The 27,714-nt window shown below is 44.9% G+C and overlaps 1 protein-coding gene across 1 annotated transcript in view; it reads right to left on the bottom strand.

Annotated features, from left to right (window-relative positions):
* Window positions 1–27,714, bottom strand: part of LOC140724707 (protein unc-79 homolog) — a 436,731-nt gene that overhangs the window by 77,952 nt on the left and 331,065 nt on the right. The window contains exon 41 of the mRNA XM_073039156.1: window positions 25,333–25,437. Within this exon, the coding sequence (XP_072895257.1) occupies window positions 25,333–25,437 (105 nt within the window). The remainder of the gene's footprint in view (window positions 1–25,332; window positions 25,438–27,714) is intronic.

Below are 27,714 nucleotides of genomic sequence, written 5' to 3'. Positions count from 1 at the left end.
AGGAACTCAGCAACACACACACACATACACACGATGATGCAGGAACTCAGCAACACACACACACATACACACGATGATGCAGGAACTCAGCAACACACACAATGACACAGGAAACACACACAATGGCGCAGTATCTCAGCGACACACGCAATTGTGCAGGAACTCAGCAACACACACACACACATACACACGATGATGCAGGAACTCAGCAACACACACAATGACACAGGAAACACACACAATGGCGCAGTATCTCAGCGACACACGCAATTGTGCAGGAACTCAGCAACACACACACACATACACACGATGATGCAGGAACTCAGCAACTCACAGACAATAGTGCAGGAACACAGCAGCACGTTACTGTTCCGATTGTCTAATTTGTGTGTGAAATATGTTCATCTGTGTTGTAACAGAAAAATTTTGGAAATGACAGTGTGATATTGAGTAATACTAGTGCAGAACTAGTGCAGGAATGAAATGTTTAACATTGTAGAAGATTTAATGTGGTTGGATGTACAAGTTTATTTTCATTCAAAGGATCTGAATTTGATTTTCTGCAAGAAACGATTATTTTTTGCAAAGACTTTGATAAGTTACTGAATGAGATTTACTTTGTTTAAAGTTGTGATGTTGAAGAATTGTCATGAAAGGAGTTAAGCTCTCTATATCTAATTTTTGAATTTGAATTTGTAGACATACTGACTAGAACTGAAAACTGAAGTTAACCATAATATTTAAGAATAGGAATTCAATTAGTTTTCCAACTAACTGAGGATGAATAAAAAGGAAAGGTTAGTCAGTAAACCTTTAGATAGGAAATAACACTAGATCTAATTAGTTAGAGAAATTGAAGTAATAAAGGTTATTCTAATGAATCTCACTGATTCTAACTAACAAGGAATTTGGTTTTAGTTTGATATCTGAGATTTGGAACCTAATCAGATTATTGGAATTTTGAATTGTTCTTACTCATGTAAATATTTTGCATATATTGTTTTTATAAACAAAACTTACTTCCAGAACTGTGTTTCTGTTCACTGCTTCTGATGACCTACCAGCACCTAGTGTAGTATTATTGTAATTTAGATGTTAGGGATAAATTTGTCCCGGTGAGGAAGATAAAGAATGGTAGGGTGAAGGAACCATGGGTGACAAGTGACGTGGAAAATCTAGTCAGGTGGAAGAAGGCAGCATACATGAGGTTTGGAAAGCAAGGATCAGATGGGTCTATTGAGGAATATAGGGTAGCAAGAAAGCAGCTTAAGAAGGGACTGAGAAGAGCAAGAAGGGGGCATGAGAAGGCCTTGGCGAGTAAGGTAAAGGAAAACCCCAAGGCATTCTTCAGTTATGTGAAGAACAAAAGGATGACAGGAGTGATGGTAGGACCGATTAGAGATAAAAGTGGGAAGATGTGCCTGGAGGCTGTGGAAGTGAGCGAGGTCTTCAATGAATACTTCTCTTCGGTATTCACCACTGAGAGGGAACTTGGTGATGGTGAGGACAATATGAGTGAGGTTGATGTTCTGGAGCATGTTGATATTAAGGGAGAGGAGGTGTTGGAGTTGTTAAAATACATTAGGACGGTTAAGTCCCGGGGGCCTGACAGAATATTCCCCAGGCTGCTCCACAAGGCAAGGGAAGAGATTGCTGAGCCTCTGGCTAGGATCTTTATTTCCTCGTTGTCCACGGGAATGGTACTGGAGGATTGGAGGGAAGCGAATGTTGTCCCCTTGTTCAATAAAGGTAGTAGGGATAGTCCGGGTAATTATAGATCAGTGAGCCTTACGTCTGTGGTGGGAAAGCTGTTGGAAAAGATTCTTAGGGATAGGGTCTATGGGCATTTAGAGAATCATGGTCTGATCAGGGACAGTCAGCATGGCTTTGTGAAGGGCAGATCATGTCTAACAAGTCTGATAGAGTTCTTTGAGGAGGTGACCAGGCTTATAGATGAGGGTAGCACAGTGGATGTGATCTACATGGATTTTAGTAAGGCATTTGACAAGGTTCCACACAGTAGATAGATAGATAGATAGATAGATAGATAGATAGATACTTTATTCATCCCCATGGGGAAATTCAACTTTTTTCCAATGTCCCATACACTTGTTGTAGCAAAACTAATTACATACAATAATTAACTCAGTTAAAAAATATGATATGCATCTAAATCACTATCTCAAAAAGCGTTAATAATAGCTTTTAAAAAGTTCTTAAGTCCTGGCGGTAGAATTGTAAAGCCTAATGGCATTGGGGAGTATTGACCTCTTCATCCTGTCTGATGAGCAGGCTCCTCAGTAGGCTTATTCAGAAAGTCAGAAGGCATGGGATCCAGGGAAGTTTGGCCAGGTGGATTCAGAATTGGCTTGCCTGCAGAAGGCAGAGGGTCGTGGTGGAGGGAGTACATTCAGATTGGAGGGTTGTGACTAGTGGTATCCCACAAGGATCTGTTCTGGGACCTCTACTTTTCGTGATTTATATTAACGACCTGGATGTGGGGGTAGAAGGGTGGGTTGGCAAGTTTGCAGACGACACAAAAGTTGGTGGTGTTGTAGATAGTGTAGAGGATTGTCAAATATTGCAAAGAGACATTGATAGGATGCAGAAGTGGGCTGAGAAGTGGCAGATGGAGTTCAACCCAGAGAAGTGTGAGGTGGTACACTTTGGAAGGACAAACTCCAAGGCAAAGTACAAAGTAAATGGCAGGATACTTGGTAGCGTGGAGGAGCAGAGGGATCTGGGGGTACATGTCCACAGATCCCTGAAAGTTGCCTCACAGGTAGACAGGGTAGTTAAGAAAGCTTATGGGGTGTTAGCTTTCATAAGTCAAGGGATAGAGTTTAAGAGATGCGATGTAATGATGCAGCTCTATAAAACTCTAGTTAGGCCACACTTGGAGTACTGTGTCCAGTTCTGGTCGCCTCAGTATAGGAAGGATGTGGAAGCATTGGAAAGGGTACAGAGGAAATTTACCAGGATGCTGCCTGGTTTAGAGAGTATGCATTATGATCAGAGATTAAGGGAGCTAGGGCTTTACTCTTTGGAGAGAAGGAGGATGAGAGGAGACATGATAGAGGTCTACAAGATATTAAGAGGAATAGACAGAGTGGACAGCCAGCACCTCTTCCCCAGGGCACCACTGCTCAATACAAGAGGACATGGCTTTAAGGTAAGGGGAGGGAAGTTCAAGGGGGCTATTAGAAGAAGGTTTTTCACTCAGAGAGTGGTTGGTGCGTGGAATTTCTGCCTGAGTCAGTGGTGGAGGCAGATACACGAGTGAAGTTTAAGAGACTACTAGACAGGTATATGGAGGAATTTAAGGTGGGGGGCAGGGTTTGAGGGTCGGTGCAACATTGTGGGCCGAAGGGCCTGTAATGTGCTGTACTATTCTATGTTCTATGTTCTAATTTGACTTTTCTCATAAAGAGTGCAGCGACCAGCCACGTGAAATAGGACCAGCCCTACACAGGTGTTACACAGAACTTTGCCAACACAGGGAAAATGGGAAAGGAACTTGGCAATACACACACAATGGTGCGGGAGCTCAGCAAGACAAACAATAATGCAGGAACTCAGAACACACAGTCCGTAAGACCATAAGACATGAACAGAATTAGGCCATTCAACCCATCAAGTCTTCTCCACTATTACATCATGGCTGATCCCAGATCCCACTCAACCTCATACACCTGCCTTCTCGCCATATCATTTAATGCCCTGATCGATCAGGGAACTATCAACTTCCACCTTAAATATACCCACTGACTTGGCCTCCACTGCAGTCTGTGGCAGAACATTCCACAGATTCACTACGCTTTGGCTAAAAAACTTCCTCCTTACCTCTGTTCTAAAAGGTCGCCACTCAATTATGAGGCTTTGCCCTCTAGTTCTGGAAACCCCACCACAGGAAATATCCTCTCCACATTCACCCTAGCTAGTCCTTTCAACATTTAAGCATTCGGCACGGACTAGAAGGGCCAAGATGGCCTGTTTCTGTGCTGTAATTGTTATATGGTTATTTAGTAGGCTTCAGTGAGATTCCCCCACATTCTTCTGAATTCCAGTGAGTACAGGCCCTAAGAGGCCAATCACTCCTCATATGATAACCCCTTCATTCCCAGAATCATTCTCATGAACCTCCTCTGGACTCTCTCCAATGACAACACATCCTTTCTGAGATATGGGGCCCAACACTGTTGACAATACTCCAAGTGCGGCCTGACTAGTGTCTTATAAAGGGTCAGTTTTATCTCCTTACTTTTATATTCTATTCCTTTGAAATAAATGTCAACACTGTATTTGCCTTCTTTACCACAGACTCAACCTGTAAATTAACCTTCTGGGAGTCTTGCATGAGATTCAACATTCTCTGACCCTATGTCACCTCTTTCTAAAGATGTAATTCCATCTCTTACCAACATACACACCATCGCCTAAACCTTCCTGCCTGTGGTTTTGATACAAAGTATATCCTTTGATATTGAGCTCCCAATTATGGCCTTCTTTAAGCCACGACTCCGTGATGCCCACAATGTCACACTGACCAATCTCTAATTGTGGCATGAGTTTGCCCACCTTATTCCGAATGCTATGCGCATTTAAATACAGCACCTTCCATCCTGCAATCTACACCCTTTTGAATTTTGCCTCTGTGGTACAATTTAACTCTTTGCTCTGTCTGCACTTGTATCCAATCATTGGCTAGTCCTTCCTCACATTCATGTTATACACATCATTGACTTGTAAACCTGCTTCGCGTCCTCAGCTCTATCATACTGTTTCCTATCCCCTGCCAGATTAGTTTAAACCACTCCTAGCAGTTCTAGTAAATCTGCCCACAGTGTACAGGAACTCAGCAACACACAAACTATGGTGTAGGAACACAGCAACACACAGTCAATTGTCATGGTCCGGTTTGTGAAGTCTGCGTTCCGGTTCACGGTCCGGTCTGTGGACTCCGGAGTCCGGGTCTTCAGGCTGTCCCTTGTTTCAGTTGGGCTCAATCACAGGCACCTAATGCTCGTCTTGAGGCTGGGAATATAAGTGGCCTTGGGTTCGAGTGCAGGTGCTGCTTCGTCTTGTCAGTATTCTGTCCTCACCTCTGTTGGGTAAGCCAGGTTGTCTTTGCCGTTTACCTGAGGCTGGACTGTACCTTCCCTTCCCCTTCTTTCTGTAGCCTTCAGCTGGAACCTTGCCTGCTACCTTTCAACTGGAACCTTGCCTGTGTCCTTGCCTATTCTCGCCTTCAAGTTCTACTGCCGGAGCAAGACTGGAGCCTTGTGGTGTCTAGATCAGGAACCGTCTTTCGTTGTTTGGAACTGTCTCTTTGTGTCCTCACCTTCGCTAGGTAGGTCCGGCCGTTTGCCGCTACCTTGTGTTGGGAACCATCTCATCATGTTCAGCTTTCTGTGTGTGAGTCCCGGCCCTACGTCCTGTTCCCAAGGAGGGGTCCCGGCTCTGTGTTCCGCGTTCCTGCCTCCCAAGACCGAGGCTCTGTGTTCCGTGTTCCTGCCTCCCAAGACCGAGGCTCTGTGTTCCGTGTTCCTGCCTCCCAAAATCGAGGCTCTGTGTTCCGCATTCCTGCCTCCCAAATCCGAGGTTCTGTGTTCCGTGTTCCTGCCTCCCAAGACCGAGGCTCTGTGTTCCGTGTTCCTTCCTCCCAAATCCGAGGCTCTGTGTTCTGTGTTCCTTCCTCCCAAATCCGAGGCTCTGTGTTCCGTGTTCCTGCCTCCCAAAATCGAGGCTCTGTGTTCCGTGTTCCTGCCTCCCAAATCCGAGGCTCTGTGTTCCGTGTTCCTGCCTCCCAAATCCGAGGCTCTGTGTTCCGCATTCCTTCCTCCCAAAACCGAGGCTCTGTGTTCCGTCTTCCTTCCTACCAAATCCGAGGCTCTGTGTTCCGTGTTCCTGCCTCCCAAAACTGAGGTTCTATGTTCCGTGTTCCTGCCTCCCAAAACCGAGGCTCTGTGTTCCGCATTCCTGCCTCCCAAATCCGAGGCTCTGTGTTCAGCATTCCTGCCTCCCAAATCCGAGGCTCTGTGTTCAGCATTCCTGCCACCCAAGACCGAGGCTCTGTGTTCCGTGTTCCTGCCTCCCAAATCCGAGGCTCTGTGTTCCGTGTTCCTGCCTCCCAAGACCGAGGCTCTGTGTTCCGTGTTCCTGCCTCCCAAATCCAAGGTTCTGTGTTCCGTGTTCCTGCCTCCCAAAACTGAGGCTCTGTGTTCCGTGTTCCTGCCTCCCAAATCCGAGGCTCTGTGTTCCGTGTTCCTGCCTCCCAAATCCGAGGCTCTGTGTTCCGTGTTCCTGCCTCCCAAATCCGAGGCTCTGTGTTCCGTGTTCCTGCCTCCCAAGACCGAGGTTCTGTGTTCCGTGTTCCTGCCTCCCAAGACCGAGGTTCTGTGTTCTGTGTTCCTGCCTCCCAAAACCGAGGTTCTGTGTTCCGTGTTCCTGCCTCCCAAGACCGAGGCTCTGTGTTCCGTGTTCCTTCCTCCCAAGACCGAGGCTCTGTGTTCCGTGTTCCTGCCTCCCAAAACCGAGGCTCTGTGTTCCGTGTTCCTGCCTCCCAAAACCGAGGCTCTGTGTTCCGTGTTCCTGCCTCCCAAAATCTGATGCTCTGTGTTCCGTGTTCCTGCCTCCCAAATTCGAGGTTCTCTGTTCCGCATTCCTGCCTCCCAAAATCTGAGGCTCTGTGTTCCGCGTTCCTGCCTCCCAAATCCGAGGCTCTGTGTTCCGTGTTCCTGCCTCCCAAAATCTGAGGCTCTGTGTTCCGTGTTCCTGCCTCCCAAAATCTGAGGTTCTCTGTTCCGCATTCCTGCCTCCCAAATCCGAGGCTCTGTGTTCCGTGTTCCTGCCTCCCAAAATCTGAGGCTCTGTGTTCCGTGTTCCTGCCTCCCAAATCCGAGGCTCTGTGTTCCGCGTTCCTGCCTCCCAAATCCGAGGCTCTGTGTTCCGTGTTCCTGCCTCCCAAAACTGAGGCTCTGTGTTCCGTGTTCCTGCCTCCCAAAACCGAGGTTCTGTGTTCCGTGTTCCTGCCTCCCAAGACCGAGGCTCTGTGTTCCGTGTTCCTGCCTCCCAAATCCGAGGCTCTGTGTTCCACATTCCTGCCTCCCAAGACCGAGGCTCTGTGTTCCGTTTTCCTGCCTCCCAAATCCGAGGCTATGTGTTCCGTGTTCCTGCTTCCCAAGACCGAGGCTCTGTGTTCCGCATTCCTTCCTCCCAAAACCGAGGCTCTGTGTTCCGTGTTCCTTCCTACCAAATCCGAGGCTCTGTGTTCCTTGTTCCTGCCTCCCAAAACTGAGGCTCTGTGTTCCGTGTTCCTGCTTCCCAAAACCGAGGTTCTATGTTCCGTGTTCCTGCCTCCCAAAACCGAGGCTCTGTGTTCCGTGTTCCTGCCTCCCAAAACCGAGGCTCTGTGTTCCGTGTTCCTGCCTCCCAAGACCGAGGCTCTGTGTTCCGAGTTCCTGCCTCCCAAAATCGAGGCTCTGTGTTCCGTGTTCCTGCCTCCCAAGACCGAGGCTCTGTGTTCCGCATTCCTGCCTCCCAAAATCGAGGCTCTGTGTTCCGTGTTCCTTCCTCCCAAATCCGAGGCTCTGTGTTCCGTGTTCCTGCCTCCCAAAATCGAGGCTCTGTGTTCCGTGTTCCTGCCTCCCAAGACCGAGGTTCTGTGTTCCGTGTTCCTTCCTCCCAAGACCGAGGCTCTGTGTTCAGCATTCCTGCCTCCCAAATCCGAGGCTCTGTGTTCAGCATTCCTGCCTCCCAAATCCGAGGCTCTGTGTTCAGCATTCCTGCCTCCCAAATCCGAGGCTCTGTGTTCAGCATTCCTGCCTCCCAAATCCGAGGCTCTGTGTTCTGTTTTCCTGCCTCCCAAATCCGAGGCTCTGTGTTCCGTGTTCCTGCCTCCCAAAATCGAGGCTCTGTGTTCCGTGTTCCTGCCTCCCAAAATCGAGGCTCTGTGTTCCGTGTTCCTGCCTCCCAAATCCGAGGTTCTGTGTTCCGCGTTCCTGCCTCCCAAATCCGAGGCTCTGTGTTCTGTTTTCCTGCCTCCCAAATCCGAGGCTCTGTGTTCCGTTTTCCTGCCTCCCAAGACCGAGGCTCTGTGTTCCGTGTTCCTGCCTCCCAAAACTGAGGCTCTGTGTTCCGTGTTCCTGCCTCCCAAAACTGAGGCTCTGTGTTCCGTGTTCCTGCCTCCCAAAACTGAGGCTCTGTGTTCCGTGTTCCTGCCTCCCAAGACCGAGGCTCTGTGTTCCGTGTTCCTGCCTCCCAAATCCGAGGCTCTGTGTTCCGTGTTCCTGCCTCCCAAAATCGAGGCTCTGTGTTCCGTGTTCCTGCCTCCCAAATCCGAGGTTCTGTGTTCCGCGTTCCTGCCTCCCAAATCCGAGGCTCTGTGTTCTGTTTTCCTGCCTCCCAAATCCGAGGCTCTGTGTTCCGTTTTCCTGCCTCCCAAGACCGAGGCTCTGTGTTCCGTGTTCCTGCCTCCCAAAACTGAGGCTCTGTGTTCCGTGTTCCTGCCTCCCAAAACTGAGGCTCTGTGTTCCGTGTTCCTGCCTCCCAAAACTGAGGCTCTGTGTTCCGTGTTCCTGCCTCCCAAGACCGAGGCTCTGTGTTCCGTGTTCCTGCCTCCCAAATCCGAGGCTCTGTGTTCCGTGTTCCTGCCTCCCAAATCCGAGGCTCTGTGTTCCGTGTTCCTGCCTCCCAAATCCGAGGCTCTGTGTTCCATGTTCCTGCCTCCCAAAACCGAGGTTCTGTGTTCCGTGTTCCTGCCTCCCAAGACCGAGGTTCTGTGTTCCGTGTTCCTTCCTCCCAAATCCGAGGCTCTGTGTTCCGTGTTCCTGCCTCCCAAAATCGAGGCTCTGTGTTCCGTGTTCCTGCCTCCCAAATCCGAGGCTCTGTGTTCCGTGTTCCTGCCTCCCAAATCCGAGGCTCTGTGTTCAGCATTCCTGCCCCCCAAATCCGAGGCTCTGTGTTCAGCATTCCTGCCTCCCAAGACCGAGGCTCTGTGTTCAGCATTCCTGCCCCCCAAATCCGAGGCTCTGTGTTCAGCATTCCTGCCTCCCAAGACCGAGGCTCTGTGTTCCGTGTTCCTGCCTCCCAAATCCGAGGCTCTGTGTTCCGTGTTCCTGCCTCCCAAGACCGAGGCTCTGTGTTCCGTGTTCCTTCCTCCCAAGACCGAGGCTCTGTGTTCCGTGTTCCTGCCTCCCAAATCCGAGGCTCTGTGTTCCGTGTTCCTGCCTCCCAAATCCGAGGCTCTATGTTCCGTGTTCCTGCCTCCCAAGACCGAGGTTCTGTGTTCCGTGTTCCTGCCTCCCAAGACCGAGGCTCTGTGTTCCGTGTTCCTTCCTCCCAAGACCGAGGCTCTGTGTTCCGTGTTCCTGCCTCCCAAAATCTGAGGCTCTGTGTTCCGTGTTCCTGCCTCCCAAATTCGAGGTTCTCTGTTCCGCATTCCTGCCTCCCAAAATCTGAGGCTCTGTGTTCCGCGTTCCTGCCTCCCAAATCCGAGGCTCTGTGTTCCGTGTTCCTGCCTCCCAAAATCTGAGGCTCTGTGTTCCGTGTTCCTGCCTCCCAAATCCGAGGCTCTGTGTTCCGTGTTCCTGCCTCCCAAAACTGAGGCTCTGTGTTCCGTGTTCCTGCCTCCCAAAACCGAGGTTCTGTGTTCCGTGTTCCTGCCTCCCAAGACCGAGGCTCTGTGTTCCGTGTTCCTGCCTCCCAAATCCGAGGCTCTGTGTTCCACATTCCTGCCTCCCAAGACCGAGGCTCTGTGTTCCGTTTTCCTGCCTCCCAAATCCGAGGCTATGTGTTCCGTGTTCCTGCTTCCCAAGACCGAGGCTCTGTGTTCAGCATTCCTGCCTCCCAAGACCGAGGCTCTGTGTTCAGCATTCCTGCCTCCCAAGACCGAGGCTCTGTGTTCAGCATTCCTGCCTCCCAAGACCGAGGCTCTGTGTTCAGCATTCCTGCCTCCCAAGAACAAGTCTGAGCTTCATGTCCTTATCCAGCCCAGGAGTCACGCATCCTGCCCCACGTCCAGACCTGTTGCCTTGTCACGTCTTGTCCTCGCCTAGATCCCGAGTCTGAGCCCGAGTCAAGACCCTGGTTCCGGGTGCCTGTCCAGTCTCTGGCTCGGAATTCTTGTCCAGGGTCCAAGTTCCTAGTTCCTCATCCAGGTCCCTAGTCTAGTCCTAACCCAGGCCCTGTATCCTTGTCTCGTCCAGGGCCTGTGTCTTGTCCAGCGTTGTTTCTTCCCGACTTCCCTTGCTTTCTTGACACACCTAGTCCTCCCCCTAGTACTTCAGTGTCTGTGTCTTGCATTTGGGTCCGCTCTCAACGCCCACCTTATGATATCAATAGGGTAGGAACCCGGTTAAGTTCACACAAACAATGGTACAGAAACTTGGCATGACACACTAAAAGTGAGCAGGAACACATACATACAATTGTGCTGTAACTCAGCAAAATGCACACAATGGAGCAGGGACACAGTAGAACACACAATGGTACAAGAACTCAACAGCACACAATGGAGCAGGGACACAGTAGAACACACAATGGTACAAGAACTCAACAGCACACAATGGTGCAGGGATGTTTCATTGTTTAGCCAAGAAAAATATTGACTCACTTAAGAAAATGGGTCTCAAAAATATATTTTGAATGTACTTAAAAATAAGTTAAAACAAATTTATTCAAGGGCATGGTCTTTATTTGCAGGATTGACTTTCAAATCTTTCTTTGTCATTTCATTTCAAATAAAATTCACTATTTTGATGATGTGATGGTAATGCACTCAACAGTGAAAACTCTTCAAAATGCCTTAAAATATAAACTTGCTCTTAAAGGTTGATCAATACCAAGATCTGATCTTCATTCCGGATCCCAAAATAAAGGTTATAATCCTTAACATTCTCTTTTGTTTATGTTTTGTTTTTTTAAAATTTCCAGTAGTCACAAGTGCCCCTGATTGAAGAATCACCCACAGACACAATGGTTCAGGAACACAGTAACACACACAACGGTGCCGAGACTCAGTAATACAGATACAATGGTTCAGGAACACAGTAACACATACACAACATTGCTGGAACTTGGAAACAAACACACAATACTGCAGGAACTCTGCAATGCAGTCAAAATGGTGCAGAAACTCAGCAATGTGCATACAACGGTGCAGGAACTCAGCAACACAAATAAAATGGTGCAGGAACTCTGCAGCACACACACAATGGTGCAAGAACTCAGCAAAACACAGAGAATAGTACAGGAACTCAGCAAAATACAGACAATAGTACAGGAACTTAGCAATACACAATTACCAGAGGATTGGGTCGGGCTGTTTGTTTGTTGCCTCCTGGGTGCCAGGGTCCAGGAGATCTTGGATCAAGTCCTGAGTGTTCTTAAGTGGGAGGGTGAACAGCCAGAGATCATGGTTCATATAGGTACCAATGTCATGGGTAGGATGAGTGATGAAGTTCTGCATAAGAAGTTCAGGGAGTTAGGTGCTAAGTTAAAGGGCAGGTCCTCCTAGGTTGTGATCTCAGGATTGCTCCCCGTGCTATGTGCTAGGGAGGCCAGAACCAGGAAGACTATATAGTTCAACATGTGGCTAAAAGGTTGGTGGAGGTGGGAGGGCATAAGACTTTTAGATCATTGTGCGCTCTTCCAGGGAAGGTGGGACCTGTACAGAAGAAACTATTTGCACCTGAACTGGAGGGGCACTAATACTCTAGCCGGAAGGTTTACTAATACTGCAAGGTGGGGTTTAACTAAAGTTGCAGGGGGATGGGAACCAGAGTTAGTGGAGAGATTACGGAGACAGGTGTTGATAAAACCTCAGACAAAATCAAAAACTAAAAGGTTGTGTATGATGCAATTACTGTCCTGAGCTGGGATTTCAATGCAAGAAGTATTATAAGAAAAGCGGATGAGCTCAGAGCATGATTCAAAACCTAGAATTATGATAGTATAGTCATTAGTGAGTCTTGGTTATAGGAGGGGCAAGACTGGCAGCTCAATATTCCTGGATTCCGTTGTTTCAGATATGAGCGAGCAGGAAGAATTAGAGGAGGATGGGGGGCTTTACTTCTCAGGGAAAATGTCAGGACAGAACAGAGAACTCATCTGGTGAGGCATTATGGATGGAACTGAGAAATAAGAAAGCAATGACCACATTAATGGGGTGATATTACAGACCACCCAACAGTCCCAGGGATTTAGTGGCACAAATTCAGAGAGAAAGCTCACACTGTTGCAAGGAACATAAGATTGTTATCGTAGGTGATATTAATTTTCCACATATTGACTGGGAATCCCATACAGTAAAAGGGCTAGATCTGATAGAGTTTGTCAAATGTGTTCAGGAAAGTTTCATTCATCGAAGGAAATGAAGGAATCTAAAGTCACAATACTGGATCTGCTATTAGGGAATGAGACAGGACAGGTGACCGAAGTTTGTGTAGGAGAACACTTTGCATCCTATGACCACAATGCCATCAGTTTCAAAGTAAATATGCAAAGAGATAGTTCTGGTTGAGATTCTAAATTGGAGAAAGGCCAATTTTGATGGTAACAAGATTGGGGCAGGTTATTTTTCTGGTAAAGGTGTATTTGCTAAGTAGGAGGCTGTCAGAAGTGAGATTCTCAGAGTACAAAGCTTGTATGTGCCTGTCAAAACAAAAGGTAAAGATAGCAAGTGTAGGGAGCTTTAATTTTCAAAAGATATTCAGGTCCTGGTTAAGAAAAAAAAGAGGTGCATAGCATGCATAGGCAGATAGGAACAAATGTGGTGCTTATGGAGTATAAGAAATAAAAGAGAAAACTGAAGAAAGAAATCAGGAACGCTAAAAGAAGGCATGAAGTTGCTCCAGCAGACGAGATAGAAACATAGAAAACCTACAGCACAATACAGGCCCTTCAGCCCACAAAGCTGTGCCGAACATGTCCATACCTTAGAAATTACTAGGCTTACCCATAGCCCTCTATTTTTCTAAGCTCCATGTACCTATCCAGAAGTCTCTTATCGTATCTGCCTCCACCACTGTTGCCAGCAGCCCATTCCACATACTCACCACTCTCTGAGTAAAAGACTTACCCCTGACATCGCCTCTGTACCTGCTCCCCAGCACCTTAAACCTGTGTCATCTTGTGGCAACCATTTCAGCCCTGGGAAAAAGCCTCTGACTATCCACACAATCAATGCCTCTCATCATCTTATACAACTCTATCAGGTCACCTCTCATCCTCCATCGCTCCAAGGAGAAAAGGCCAAGTTCGCTCAACCTATTCTCATAAGGCATGCTCCCCAATCCAGGCAACATCCTTGAAAATCTCCTCTGCACCGTTTCTATGGTTTCCACATCCTTCCTGTAGTGAGGCAACCAGAACTGAGCAGAGTACTCCAAGTGGGGTCTGACAAGAGTCCTATATAGCTGCAACATTACCTCTCAGCTCCTAAACACAATCCCACGATTGATGAAGGCCAATACACCGTACACCTTCTTAACCACACAGTCAACCTGCGCAGCTGCTTTGAGCATCCTACGGACTCGGATCTCAAGGTCCCTCTGATCCTCCACACTGCCAAAAGTCTTACCATTAATACTATATTCTGCCATCATATTTGACCTACCAAAATGAACCACTTCACACTTAAATGGGTTGAACTTCATCTGCCACTTCTCAGCCCAGTTTTGCATCCTATCCATGTCCCGCTGTAACCTCTGACAGCCCTCCACAATATCCACAACACCTCCAACCTTTGTGTCATCAGCAAATTTGCTAATCCATCCCTCCACTTCCTCATCTAGGTCATTTATAAAAATCACGAAGAATAAGGGTCCCATAACAGATCCCTGAGGACCCCACTGGTAACCGACCTCCATGCAGAATATGACCCGTCTACAACTACTCTTTGCTTTCTGTGGGCAAGCTAGTTCTGGATCCACAAAGCAATGTCCCCTTGGATCCCATGCCTCCTTAATTTCTCAATAAGCCTTGCATGGCGTACCTTATCAAATGCCTTGCTGAAATCCATATACACTACATCTACGGTCTTCATTCATCAGTGTTTTTAGTCTCATCCTCAAAAAATTCAATCAGGCTCATAAGGCACGACCTGCCCTTGACAAAGCTATGGTGACTATTCCTAATCATATTATACCTCTCCAAGTGTTCATAAATCCTGCCTCTCAGGATCTTCTCCTTCAACTTACTAACCACTGAAGTAAGACTCACTGGTCTATAATTTCCTGGGCTATCTCTACTCCCTTTCTTCAATAAAGGAACAACATCCGCAACCCTCCAATTCTCCGGAACCTCTCCCGTCCCCATTGATGATGCAAAAATTATTGCCAGAGGCTCAACAATCTCCTCCCTGGCCTCCCACAGTAGCCTGGGGTATATCTTATCTGGTCCCAGCAACTTATCCAACTTGATGCTTTCCGAAACCTCTAGCACATCCTCTTTCTTAATATCTACATGCTCAAGCTTTTCAGTCTGCTGTAAGTCATCACTACAATCACCAAGATCCTTTTCCATAGTGAATACTGAAGTAAAGTATTCATTAAGTACCTCTGCTATTTCCTCTGGTTCCATACACACTTTCCCACTGTCACACTTGATAGGTCCTATTCTTTCATGTCTTATCCTCTTGCTCTTCACATACCTGGAGAATGCCTTGGGGTTTTCTTTAATCCTGCCCACCAAGGGCTTCTCATAGCCCCTTCTGGCTCTCCTAATTTCATTCTTAAGCTCCTTCCTGTTAGCCTTATAATCTTCTAGATCTCTAACATTACCAACTCTCTAAACCTTTTGAAAGCTTTTCTTTTCTTCTTTACGAGACTTATTACAGCCTTTGTACACCATGGTTCCTGTACCCCACCATAACTTCTCTGTCTCATTGGAACGTACCTATGTAGAACTCCACACAAATATTCCCTGAACATTTGCCACATTTCTTCCATACTTTTCCCTGAGAACATCTGTTTCCAATTTCTTGCCTGATAGCCTCATAATTCCCCTTACTCCAATTAAACGCTTTCCTAACTTGTCTGTTCCTATCTCTCTCCAATGCTATTGTAAAGGAGATAGAATTATGATCACTATCTCCAAAATGCTCTCCCACTGAGAGATCTGACATCTGACCAGGATCATTTCCCAATACCAAATCAAGTACAGCCTCTCCTCTTGTAGGCTTATCTACATATTGTGTCAAAAAACCTTTCTGAGCACTCCTAACAAACTCCACCCCATCTAAACCCCTTGCTCTAGGGAGATGCCAATTGATATTTGGGAAATTAAAATCTCCCATCATGACAACTCTGTTATTATTACACCTTTCCAGGATCTGTTTCCCTATCTGCTCCTCAATATCCCTGTTATGATTGGGTGGCCTATAAAAAACACCCAGTAAAGTTATTGTACCCTTCCTGTTCCTAACCTCCACCCACAGAGACTCCGTAGACAATCCCTCCATGGTGTCCACCTTTTCTGCAGCCGTGACACTATCTCTGATCAACAGTGCCACTCCCCACCGCTTTTGCCTCCCTCCCTGTCCTTTCTGAAACATCTAAAACCCGGCACTTGAAATAACCAATCCTGTCCCTGAGCCATCCAAGTCTCTGTAATGGCCACCACATCATATCTCCAAGTACTGATCCATGCTCTAAGCTCATCTGCTTTGTTCACAATACTCCTTGCGTTAAAATAGACACATCTCAAACCTTCGGACTGAGCGTATCCCTCCTCTATCTCCTGCCTATCCTCCCTCTCGCACTGTCTATAAGCTTTCTCTATTTGTGAGCCAACCTCCTCTTCCCCAGTCTCTTCAGTTCGGTTCCCAGGCCCCAAGAATTCTAGTTTAAACTCTTCCCAGTAGTCTTAGCAAACCTCCCCGCCAAGATATTCGTCCTCCTGGGATTCAAGTGCAACCCGTCTTTTTTGTACAGGTCACACCTGCCCCAAAAGAAGTGCCAACCAACTAGTGGGAGCACTCAAGGACATTTTCAATCTCTAATTGCTCGGGGCAGAAGTTCCCACTTGCTTCAAAAAGCAACAATTATACCAGTGCCGAAGAAGAAGAGTGTGGGCTGCCTTAATGACTATCGCCTGGTAGCACTCACATTGACAGTGATTAAATGCTTTGAGAGGTTGGTCATGACTAGACTGAACTCCTGCCTCAGCAAGGACCTGGACCCATTGCAACTTGCCTATCACCACAATAGGTCACAGCAGCCGCAATCTCAATGGCTCTCCACACGGCTTTAGACCACCAGGACAACACAAACACCTACGTCAGGAGTCTGTTCATCCACTATAGCTCAGCATTTAATACCATTATTCCTACAATCCTGATTGAGAAGTTACAGAAACTGGGCCTCTGAACATCTCTCTGCAATTGGATCCTCGACTTCTTAACCGGAAGACCACAGTCTGTGCAGATTGGTGATAAAATCTCCTCCTCGCTGATGATCAACACTGGCGCACCTCAGGGGTGTCTGCTTAGCCCACTGCTCTACTCTCTATATGCACATGACTATATGGCTAGGCATAGCTCAAATACCATCTATAAATTTGCTGATGATACAACCATTGTTGGTAGAATCTCAGGTGGTAATGAGAGGGTGTACGGGAGTGAGATATGCCAACTAGTGGAATGGTGCCACAGCAACAACCTGGCATGCAACATCAGTAAGACGATAGAGCTGATTATGGACTTCAGGAAGGGTAAGATGAAGGATCATATACCAATCTTCATAGAGGGATCAGTAGTGGAGAAAGTGAGCAGCTTCAAGTTCCTGGGTGTGAAGCTCTCTGAGGGTCTAACCTGGTCCCAAGATATCAAAGCTATTATAAAGAAGGCAAGACAGTGGCTATTCTTCATTGGAGTTAGAAGAGATTTGGTATATCAACAAATACACTCCGAAACTTCTATAGATGTACCATGGAGAGCATTCTGACAGGCTGCATCACTGCCTGGTGGGGGGGAGGGCGTACTGTACAGGACCAAAAGAAGCTGTAGAGCAGTGGTTCCCAACCTTTTTTTGGCCAAGCCCCACCTAATCACCTCTAAAATCCTGATGCCCCCTGTGGTGATATATAATTCTTATTATTCAAAAAGTGAACTCCTATTCACCTGGAGGAAGCCTAAAAGACCATTAACTTGGTTTAAACAAGCTTCCAAAGAACATGGCATTCATGAAAGAGAAAAATAAAAGAACCAAAGGACTGTTAAAGTTCTGAGGAAGAAATTACTAAGAAATTGTAAAAAAAAAGAACATTAAGTGATATTACAATAATAATAATAATAAATAAATAAAACAATGCTGATTCGTTTCTACAGCATACAAAGACAGATACACCGTTTAAAAGAGATGATGCAATGTACACACCTTCACACCACCAAGAACCGAAAGCTACTGCAAAAAGCAGCATTGGTGCGACCTCGTATGAGTTTCTTAAACATTTGGACTTGTTCATTCGTTCCTTCCTACATCAGTCAATTCATTAATTTAATTATGAAAGCCATTTGATGGTTGTAATGATGGTGATACACTATATATACAGTACATACGCAATTACATGTACATACACACAAGTATTTTTATGTATGCATACTGTATATACACATATGTATTAACTCGCACACACACTCATACTCACACAGACTTACTAGAAAAAATTCACTGTTAATAACTCATTCTCGAATTGCCCCCCTTAAAAATCAATTTACCCCCCTGTGGGGCGTATGCCCCACGTTGGGAACCACTGCTGTAGAGGATTGTAAATTTAGTTGGCTCCATCTTGGGTACTAGCCTGCAAAGTATCCTGGACATCTTCAAGGAGCGGAGTCTCAGAAAGACAGCATCCATTATTAAGGACCTCCAGCACCCAGGGCATGCCCTTTTCTCACTGTTACCATCAGATAGGAGGTACAGAAGCCTGACGGCACACACTCAGCGATTCAGGAACAGCTTCTTCCCCTCTGCCATCCGATTCCTAAATGGACATTGAACTCTTGGACACTACCTCACCTTTTTAAGATATATTTCAGTTTTTTGCACAATTTTTAATCTACTCAATATATGTATACCATCATCGAATTATGTATTTATTTTTTCGTCTTCTAGGTTATGTATTGCATTGAAATGCTGCTGCTAAGTTAACAAATTTTACGTTACATGCCGGTGATAATAAACCTGATTCTGATTCTAAGTGAAACCAGGAGAGGCAGAGGGCTGAAGTAAAGAGCTGGGAAGTGAATTGTTGTAGGAGGGGGATATCGATAGGAGAGGATAGAACCATAGAACCATAGAACATTACAGAACAGAAACAGGCCTTTTGGCCCTTCTTGGCTGTGCCGAACCATTTTTCTGCCTAGTCCCACTGACCTGCACCTGGGCCATATCCCTCCAAACCCCTCTCATCCATATACCTGTCCAAGTTTTTCTTAAATGTCAAAAGTGAGCCCGCATTCACCACTACATCTGGTAGCTCATTCCACACTCCCACCACTCTCTGCGTGAAGAAGTCCTGCCCCCAATGTTCCCTTTAAACTTTTCCCCCTTCACCCTTAACCCATGACCTCTGGTTTTTTTCTCCCCTGGCCTCAGTGGAAAAAGCCTGCTTGCATTCACTCTATCTATACCCATCATAATTTTATACACCTCTATCAAATCACCCTTCATTCTCCTATGCTCCAGGGAATAAAGTCCTGACCTATTCAACCTTTCTCTGTAACTCAGTTTCTCAAGTCCCGGAAACATCCTTGTAAACCTTCTCTGCACTCTTTCAACCTTATTAATATCCTTCCTGTGATTAGGTGACCAAAACTGCACACAATACTCCAAATTTGGTCTCACCAATGTCTTATACAACCTCACCATTACATTCCAACTCTTATTCTCAATACTTTGATTTATAAAGAAGACTATGGAAGAAAGGGAAAGAGGAGCAGGGGCACCAGAGTGAGGTAATGGACAGATAAGGTGAGAGAGGGAAACAGGATATTCCCTGTGCTGCCCTCCAAAAGTCAGTGGTAAACTTTAAGATAACTTCTAAGGGAAGTGGGGAGTGAATTGTGGAGTTTATGCCCAAGGCAGTGCTGAAGAATGTTTAATAGTTATATTCAGATGATCAGCAAGCCTAAACAGAGGTGCAGAAATATCTAACGCTGGAGACTGCAGAGAAAGGAAAAGCCGGAACAACAGAATTGTTTGAAAAAAATTGCAAGAACCGAACAGTAAGATGTGGCATAACTGGAGATAAGTGAATGGGGCTTGGTGCCTGTTATAATGCTGACAGCAGTCCCATTCAAAGAAAAATACCACACAATATGCCACATGCAAGTGAGGACAGAACTAGGAAGATTATACAGTTTAATATGTGGTTAAGGAGTTGGTGTAGGAGGAAGGGCATCAGATTTTTTGGATCATTGGGCTCTCTTAGAGGGAAAGTGAGATCTGTACAGAAGGGATGGTTTGCACCTGAACTGGAGGGGAAGTAATATCCTAGCAGGAAGATTTGTTAATGCTGCATGGTGGGGTTTAAACTAGAGTTGCAGGGGGATGGAAATCAGAGTGCCAGAACAGTTAGGGGAGAGGCTGTGGAGGCAGATGTTGGTAAGACCTCAGACAAAGTTAGGAATCAACAGACTGAACATGTTATGACTAGTGTCTTAAGCTGCGTATATTTCAATGCAAGGAATATTGTAGGAAAGGCGGATAATAGTGTTGAAGATAAGTTAGCTGGTTTACCAGAGGCAATGTATGGTGAAGGGAAGCTGTTGATAGGGCAAAATTGCAGTCAACGTAAAAGTTGCAACATAAAAGGCGGACAAAATCAAAAGGGGGGAATAAGGAGTGAAGGTGTTGTATCTGAATGGATGCAGTGTATGGAATAAGGTAGATGAACTTGCAGCGCAGTTGCAGATTGGCAGGTATGATCTTGTAAGCATCACTGAATCATGGCTGAAAGATCATAGCTGGGAGCTTAATGCTCATGGATACACATCATAGCGAAAGGATAAGCATTAAGGCAGAAAGGGGCAGCGTTGGCCTGTTGGTTAAAAATAAAATCAAATTATTAGAACGAGGTGACATAGGGTCAGAAATTGGTGGATCATTGTGCATAGAGCTATCTAAGTGCAAGGGTAAAAAGACCCCGATGGGAGTTGTATACAGACATGTAAACAATAGTAAGGATGTGAGCTACAAATTACAATGGGATTCTAGCATGGAGAATGTAGTAGCTGATTGGCAGGAGGTAAAGAGTGGGAATAAAGGGAGCCCTTTCTGGCTAGATGCCTGTTACTAGTGGTGTTCCACAGGGGTTTCTGTTGGGACCGATTCTTTTTACGTTACATGTCAATAATTTGGATGATGGAATTGATGGTGTTGTTGCAAAGTTTGCAGATGATATGAAGATAGGTGGAGGGGCAGGTAATTTTGAGGAAGTAGAGAGGCTACAGAAGGACTTAGACAGATTAGGATAACAGGCAAAGAAGTGGCAGGATGGAATACAGTGTCAGGAAGTATATGTCATGCACTTGGTAGAAGAAATAAAAGCAGTCTGCTTTCTAAATGGAGAGAAAGTTCAAAAATCTGAGGTGCAAAGGGTCTTGAGAGTCCTTGTTCACAATTCCTGAAAGGTTAATTTCCATGTTGAGTCAGTGGTGAGGAAGGCAAATGCAGTATTAGCATTCATTTTGATAGGACTAGAATGTAAAAGCAAGGGTGTAATGTTGAGACTTTATAAATCAATGGTGAGGCCTCACTTGGAGTATTGTGAACAGTTTCGGGCTTCTTATCTGAGAAAGGATGTGCTGACATTGGAGAGGGGTCAGAGGAGGCTCATGAAAATGATTCTGGGATAGAAAGGCTTGTCATATGGGGAGTGTTCAATGCCTCTGGGCCTCTATTCACTGGAATTCAGAAGAATGAGTGGTGACCTAATTGAAAACTATCGAATGGTGAAAGGCCTTAATAGAGTGGCTGTGGAGAGGATGCTTCCTATGGAGGGAGAGTCTAGGACCAGAGGACACTGCATCAAATTAGAAGGGCATCCTTTTAAAACGATGAGGAGGAATTTATTTAGCCAGAGAGTGGTGAATCTGTGGAATTCTTTGCCACAGGCAGCTATGGAGCCATCATTTTTGTAGATTTAAGGCAGAGGTCAGTGCATGAAGGGAAAAGGCAGGAGATTGGGGCTGAGAGGAAAAATAGATTGGCCATGACGAACTGGCAGAGCAGACTCGAAAGGCCAAATGGCCTAATTCTGCTCCTTTATCTTAGGGTCTTATGGTCTAAAATTTTGCAAAACTCAACAACACACACACACAATGGTGCTGGAACTAGGGAACCCACACAATGGTGCATGAACTCAGCAAAACACATAAAATAGTGGAGGAATTCAGCAGGTCAGGCAGCATCTATGGAAAGGAATAAATAGTTGACATTTTGAGCCAAGAGCCACCATTTGGACCGGAAAGGAAGGGGGATGATGCCTGAATAATGAGGAGAGGAAAGAGAACAAGCTGGAAGGTGAGAGGAGTATCCAGGTGTGTGAGGAGAGGGAATTAAGTGAGAAGCTGGGAGGTAAGAAATGGAAAAGTTAAAGGGCTGGAGAAAGAGGAATCTGATTGGCCAGGAGAACTGAATTGACATTATTCCTTACACCCTTCACATGCATGAGGAGTAAAAATCTTCACATTACGTCTCCGTCTAAATGTGCAATATGCAATCATAGTAATTTATAATAACTTATAATAAATAGAACAGTCAATGTAATATAGAGTATACTCAAATCAGCGTCAGTTCATCAGTCTGAAGGCCTGGTGAAATGGCAGCAGCTGGAATAGACTGTGGTTGGGGTGACTCGGGTCCCCAATGATCCTATGGACCCTTTTTACACACCTGTCTTTGTAAATGTCCTGAATCATGGGAAATTCACAACTACAAATGCACTGGGCTGTCCGCACCACTGCAGGGGTGTCAAACTCATTTTAGGTCACGGGCTGGATTGAGCAAAATGCAGTTTCATGTGGGCCGGATCAGTCGGACGCGTGCGAACGCAGCTTACATTGCCTCCGTTTTTTCAGCCTGCTCTCATGTGTCTCAGTCTCTGCTATAACTACAAAGTGTTTCACTTTACAAATTCCGTTTCTTATGAAGAAGACTGCTGAGCAAGACTGCCGAATAAACACTAAAAACCCTGAAAACCTGGTACCTGAATAAACTCAGCATTAGCCATATCATACGCCATAGGCGCTTCGATTACTGGGGCCAGCTTTAATAGTAATTAGATATTATCTCGCGGGCCAAAGATAATTCCACCACGGGCCGGATTTGGCCCGCGGGCCTTGAGTTTGACATATATGCTCTACAGAGTCCTGCGATTAAGGGAGGTACAGTTCCCATACCAGGCAGTGATGCAGCCAGTCAGGATGCTCTCAAATGTGCCCCTGTAGAAAGTTCTTAGGATCTGGGAGCCCATACCAAACTTCCTCAACTGTCTGAGGTGAAAGAGATGCTGTTGTGTATTTCTTTACTTAGCCACGGATAACTATTTTTTCTTTTACACCCTTTTTTCTTCAGTGGAATATATTTTTCTTGATAGTTGTAAAATAGCTCCTTAAATATACACCACTGATCAAGTACCAATCTACCCTTTAATCTATTTTCCCAATCCATCTTAAGCAATTCCGCTCTCATACCATCATAGTCTCCTTTATTTAAGCTCAGTACGCTTGTTTGAGATCCAACCCTCTCATCCTCTAATTGAATATGGAATTCGACCATGTTATGGTCACTCATTCCAAGGGGATCCTTTACTAGGACATTTTTTATTAGTCCTGTCTCATTACACAGGACCAGATCTAAGACTGCTTGCCCCCTTGTCGGCTCAGTAACGTATTGTTCAAGGAACCCATCCCGAATACACTCAATAAACTCTTCTTCAAGGCTGCCGTGTCCGACTTGATTAGTCCAGTCAATATGAAAGTTAAAATCCCCCATAATTATAGCTGTTCCCTTATTACAAGCCCCAACTATTTCCTGATTTATGCTCCGACCAACTGAGTTACAGCTGTTTGGAGGCCTATAGACTACTCCCACCACTGCTTTTTTCCCTTTACTATTTCTTATTTCTACCCAAATTGTTTCGTTATCCTGATCCTTTGAGCCAATATCATTTCACTTTATTGCAGTGATTTCTTGCTTTATTAACATAGCCACCCCACCTCCTTTTCCTTCTTGCCTGTCTCTCCTAATTGTCAAATACCCTGGTATGTTTAATTCCCAGTCCTGGTCACCCTGCAGCCATGTTTCCGTAATTGCCACAATATTATAACCATACGTAATTATTTGTACCGTCAACTCATCAATTTTATTCCTAATACTACGTGCAGGCAGTCCTCAAAAACCGAGTGATTGTGCAAGAAGGGGTCTAGTAAGGAAGGCCATCAAGAGACCTATGACATGTCTGGAGGAGTTACAAGCTTCAGTGGTTGAGATGGGAGAGACTGTGCATACAATTGTTGCCTGGGTGCTTCACCAGTCGCAGCTTTATGGGAGAGTGGCAAAGAGAAAGACACTGTTGAAAAAGCAACTTACAAAAGATTTCACTAGAGCTTGCCAGAAGGCATGTGGAGACTCTGAAGTCAACTGGAAGAAGGTTCTATGGTCTGATGAAAGCAAAATTGAGCTTTCTGGCCATCAGACTAAATGCTACATTTGCCATAAGCCATAACCTGGAGGAAGACCTGATGTGGGTCTCAAAGGAACTGTGACATGGGGGAAGATGTGTTTTCCAGCAAGACAATGACCCCAAGCATAAAGCCAAAGCTACACAGGAATGGCTTAAAAAGAGCAAAGTAAATGTCCTGGAATAGCAAAGTCAGAGTCCAGACCTCAATGCAATTGAGATTTTGTGTCTGACTTGAAAAGGCCTGTTCACTCATGAACCCCATGCAATCTGATAGAGCTTGAGCAGTTTTGTAAAGAAGAATGGGGAAAAATTGCAGTGTCCAGATGTGCAAAGTAGATAGAGACCTATCCACACAGACTCAAGGCTACATCTACTAAATACTGCCAAAGGTGCTTCTACTAAAAACTGACTGGAAGGGGATGAATACTTATGCAATTATTTTGTGTTTTATATTTGTAATTAACTTAGATCACAGTGTAGAGATCTGTTTTCACTTGGACTTGAAAGAGTCTTTTTCCTGTTGATCAGTGTCAAAACAAAAAGCCAAATTAAATCTACTGTTATTCAATGTTGTAAAACAATAAAACATGAAAACTTCCAAGGGAGACGGGTGAATACTTCTTACAGGCACTGTACTAGGGATAGTGCTTTGTACACATACCCCCTCCCTCCAATAATTAGTTCCAATGTTGCTGAATTTCAGACTACCGCGTACTATTGCCACTGCTAAAAAATGGTGCACGACCAACTATAAACTACAGAATAATTTTAAAAAGGCAGAAAAAGAGCAATTCCATCCATTGAGTCTGTGCTCATCAAAAAAGTTTTACTCCAGCCAAATCCCACTTTCCACCTGTAGATTCTACAAGGTTGCAAGTTATAGTTTGTCAATGACACATAAGCAGAATTAGGCCGTTCGGCCCACTGAGTCTCTCTGTCATTCCACTGAGACTGACTTATTATCCCCCTCAACCACATTCTCCTGCCATTTCCCCATAACCTTTGATGCCCTGACTAATCAAGAACCCATCAATCTCCACTTTAAATACACCCAATGACTTGGCCTTCGCAGCTGTCTGTGGCAATGAATTCTGCAGATTTACCACTCTCTAGCTGAAGAATTTCCCCCTCATCTCTGTTCTGAGACTGTGAGCTCTGATCCTAATATGGGAAACATCTTCTCTGTGTACACTCTGCCTTGGCCTTTCAATATTATACACCTCTATAAGGTCACACTTCAGTCTCCTACAATCCAATGAATAAAGTCTTCATCCACCCAACTTTCCCTGTAACTTAGGCCCTTGGGTCTTGGCAACATTCTCATAAATCTTGCAGGTAATTTGAACACAACCTTCCTGTTCTTGTTTTCCATGTCTTGCTTAATAAAAAAAAAAGCATCTCCTTAATCTCCTATATTTAAGGATTCATAAACTTCCATGTTGTTGTGTCTATACACCACCCAATATCTTCCCTATTATTGTAAATACATCGGTCCTATTGTAACTCACCAAATTTACTTTAAATGTAGCTTCTTTAGTTACTGATGCAACAATTTGGAGACAACTTAACAGATGTTTTTTGAGTGGACTGTAATTCATATTTTGATAAGTAAAAGATATCCCAATTATTTGAACAAAGTTTTACCTGGACCAGCAGCAAAAGATTGGTGTCTGGTATTGGAGATTTTAATTTGAGTGCTTGTAATAATTCTAGTATAACACATCGTGAGAGATAAAATTTATCTCGTTCCTGCAAAATACAAAAAAAAACATAAGACGAAATTGAACCTATAGCCACTTCAAAAGCAGTCTAAGTACAAACTGCATCAAAACTCTGGCTGCTACTGATCACCACACTGATACAATTTGTTTCTTAAACATCCAAGGACGAAATTGGTGTAAATTCCCCAGGAAACGCAAGTTAAATTATATTCATCACAGCCATATTTGTACTTGAAATTCAAGGTTCAAAATTATTTATGTGTACACCAAAACATACAGTGAAATACGTGAGTAATTTGTGTTAACAAACAACACAGCCAAGGATGTGTTGGGGACAGCCCACAAGTGTGGCCACACATTCCAGTGCCACAATAGCATGCCCACAACGCTTGGCAGAACAACACAGGACACCAACAACAAAACAAACCTCATTCCTCCCTCACACCCACACACACACAGTCCTTCAACCCCAGGACAGGCTTCCAGCCTCCAGTGGACTTGTGTCTGCAGATGGCTGTGGAGGCCAAATCATTGAACATACTTAATGCGGAAGTTGACGGGTTCTTGATTAGTCAGAGTATTAAAGGTTATGGGTAGAAGACAGAGAATGGGGTTGAGAGGGATAATAATCAGTCACGATGTAATGGTGGTCTTATCCTATTCCTACATCTTATGGTCTTACAGTTTTAATAATTTCCTGTCCAAAAAAATATGCTTGTTAAATAAAGTTACTGAAAATGGAGATGCATTTACTAAATAGAAGAGCCTAATCAAAAGGTGAAGTGCCTTTAGAAACAGGGACGTCAGAATAGGCTGACATTTCCACAGGCAGTGATCAGTACACTGATACATTTCTATGATTCTCTATTGTCAAGTATAAAATGGAGAGGGGTGTTCAAATGACAAAGTATAGAATAAAAGCTCAGAGACACACCTGCTTTCTGAATACAATTGTTTAATCGAGTAACTATTCAGTTTGGATTTGACCTCATTCAGAGCAATGGAAGAATCAGAATCAGGTTTATTATCACCAGCATGTGATGTGAAATTTGTGAACTTAGCAGCAGCAGTTCAATGCAATACATAATATAGAAGAAAAAATAATAATAATAATTTAAAAATAAGTAAATCAAAACCAGTATACGTGTATTAAACGGATTAAAAATCTTGCTAAAACAGAAATATATATTTTAAAAAGTGAGGTAGTGTTCATAGGTTCAATGTCCATTTAGGAATTGGATGGCAGAGGGAAAGAAGCTGTTCCTGAATCGCTGAGTGTGTGCCTTCAGGCTTCTGTACCTCCTACCTGATGTTAACAGTCAGAAAAGGGCATGCCCTTGGTGCTGGGGGTCCTTAATAATGGACACTGCCTTTCTGAGACACCGCTCCCCAAGGATGTCCTGGGCTAGTACCCGAGATGGAGCTGACTAGATTTACAATCCTCTGCAGATTCTTTCAGTCCTGTGCAATAGCCTCTCCATACCAGACAGTGATGCAGCCTGTCAGAATGCTTTCCACGGTACATTTATAGAAGTACTTTGTAGGCTAGTACCCAAGTATTCCAGGTTGAAAGATTGTAGTATAACTGGAAGTAAACTTATCCCTTATTGGAGGCAGATGAAATTGGAGGATATAGATTTACAGTAAGACATAAGAGATTAATATGGGAACTATAGAGGACCTTTTCACTCAAAGAGTGATGAATACCTGGAAAGCACAACCCAAGAAAGTGGAATCGTAGCAGTTTGTTTACAACATTTCAGTGTGTCGGCGAGCAGTTGAATCACGAACCATAGAAGGTTACCAGGCAAGTGCTGGAAGATGAGACTAATATGAAGAGATGCTCATCAGCCTCTATGGAGTGGGTTGGCAGATTCGTCTGCATACATGGTTTAGAAATTTATGACACTATAACTGGGCTCAGTGGATTATAAGTGGAAAGGGTCAGCAACTTTAAATTCCTTGGCATTATTATTCCAAATGATCTCTCTTGGGTCCAGCATGTAACTGCCATAAAAAAGAAGGCACGACAGTGCCTTTAATTTCTTATAAGTTCGCGAAGGTTCAGCATGTAGTGTATATGGATTTCAGCAAGGCATTTGACAAGGTACCCCATGCAAGGCATATTGAGAAAGTAAGGAGGCATGGGATCCAAGGGGACATTGCTTTGTGGATCCAGAACTGGCTTGCCCACAGAAGGCAAAGAGTGGTTGTAGACAGGTCATATTCTGCATGGAGATCGGTGACCAGTGGTGTACCTCAGTGATCTGTTCTGGGACCCTTACTCTTCGTCATATTTATAAAT

This window comes from Hemitrygon akajei, chromosome 3 (genome assembly GCF_048418815.1).
Source record: "Hemitrygon akajei chromosome 3, sHemAka1.3, whole genome shotgun sequence".
Classification (NCBI taxonomy): Eukaryota; Metazoa; Chordata; class Chondrichthyes; order Myliobatiformes; family Dasyatidae; genus Hemitrygon; species Hemitrygon akajei.
The sequence above is the reverse complement of the archived record's forward strand: the minus strand, read 5'-3'. Positions and strand labels throughout refer to the sequence as shown.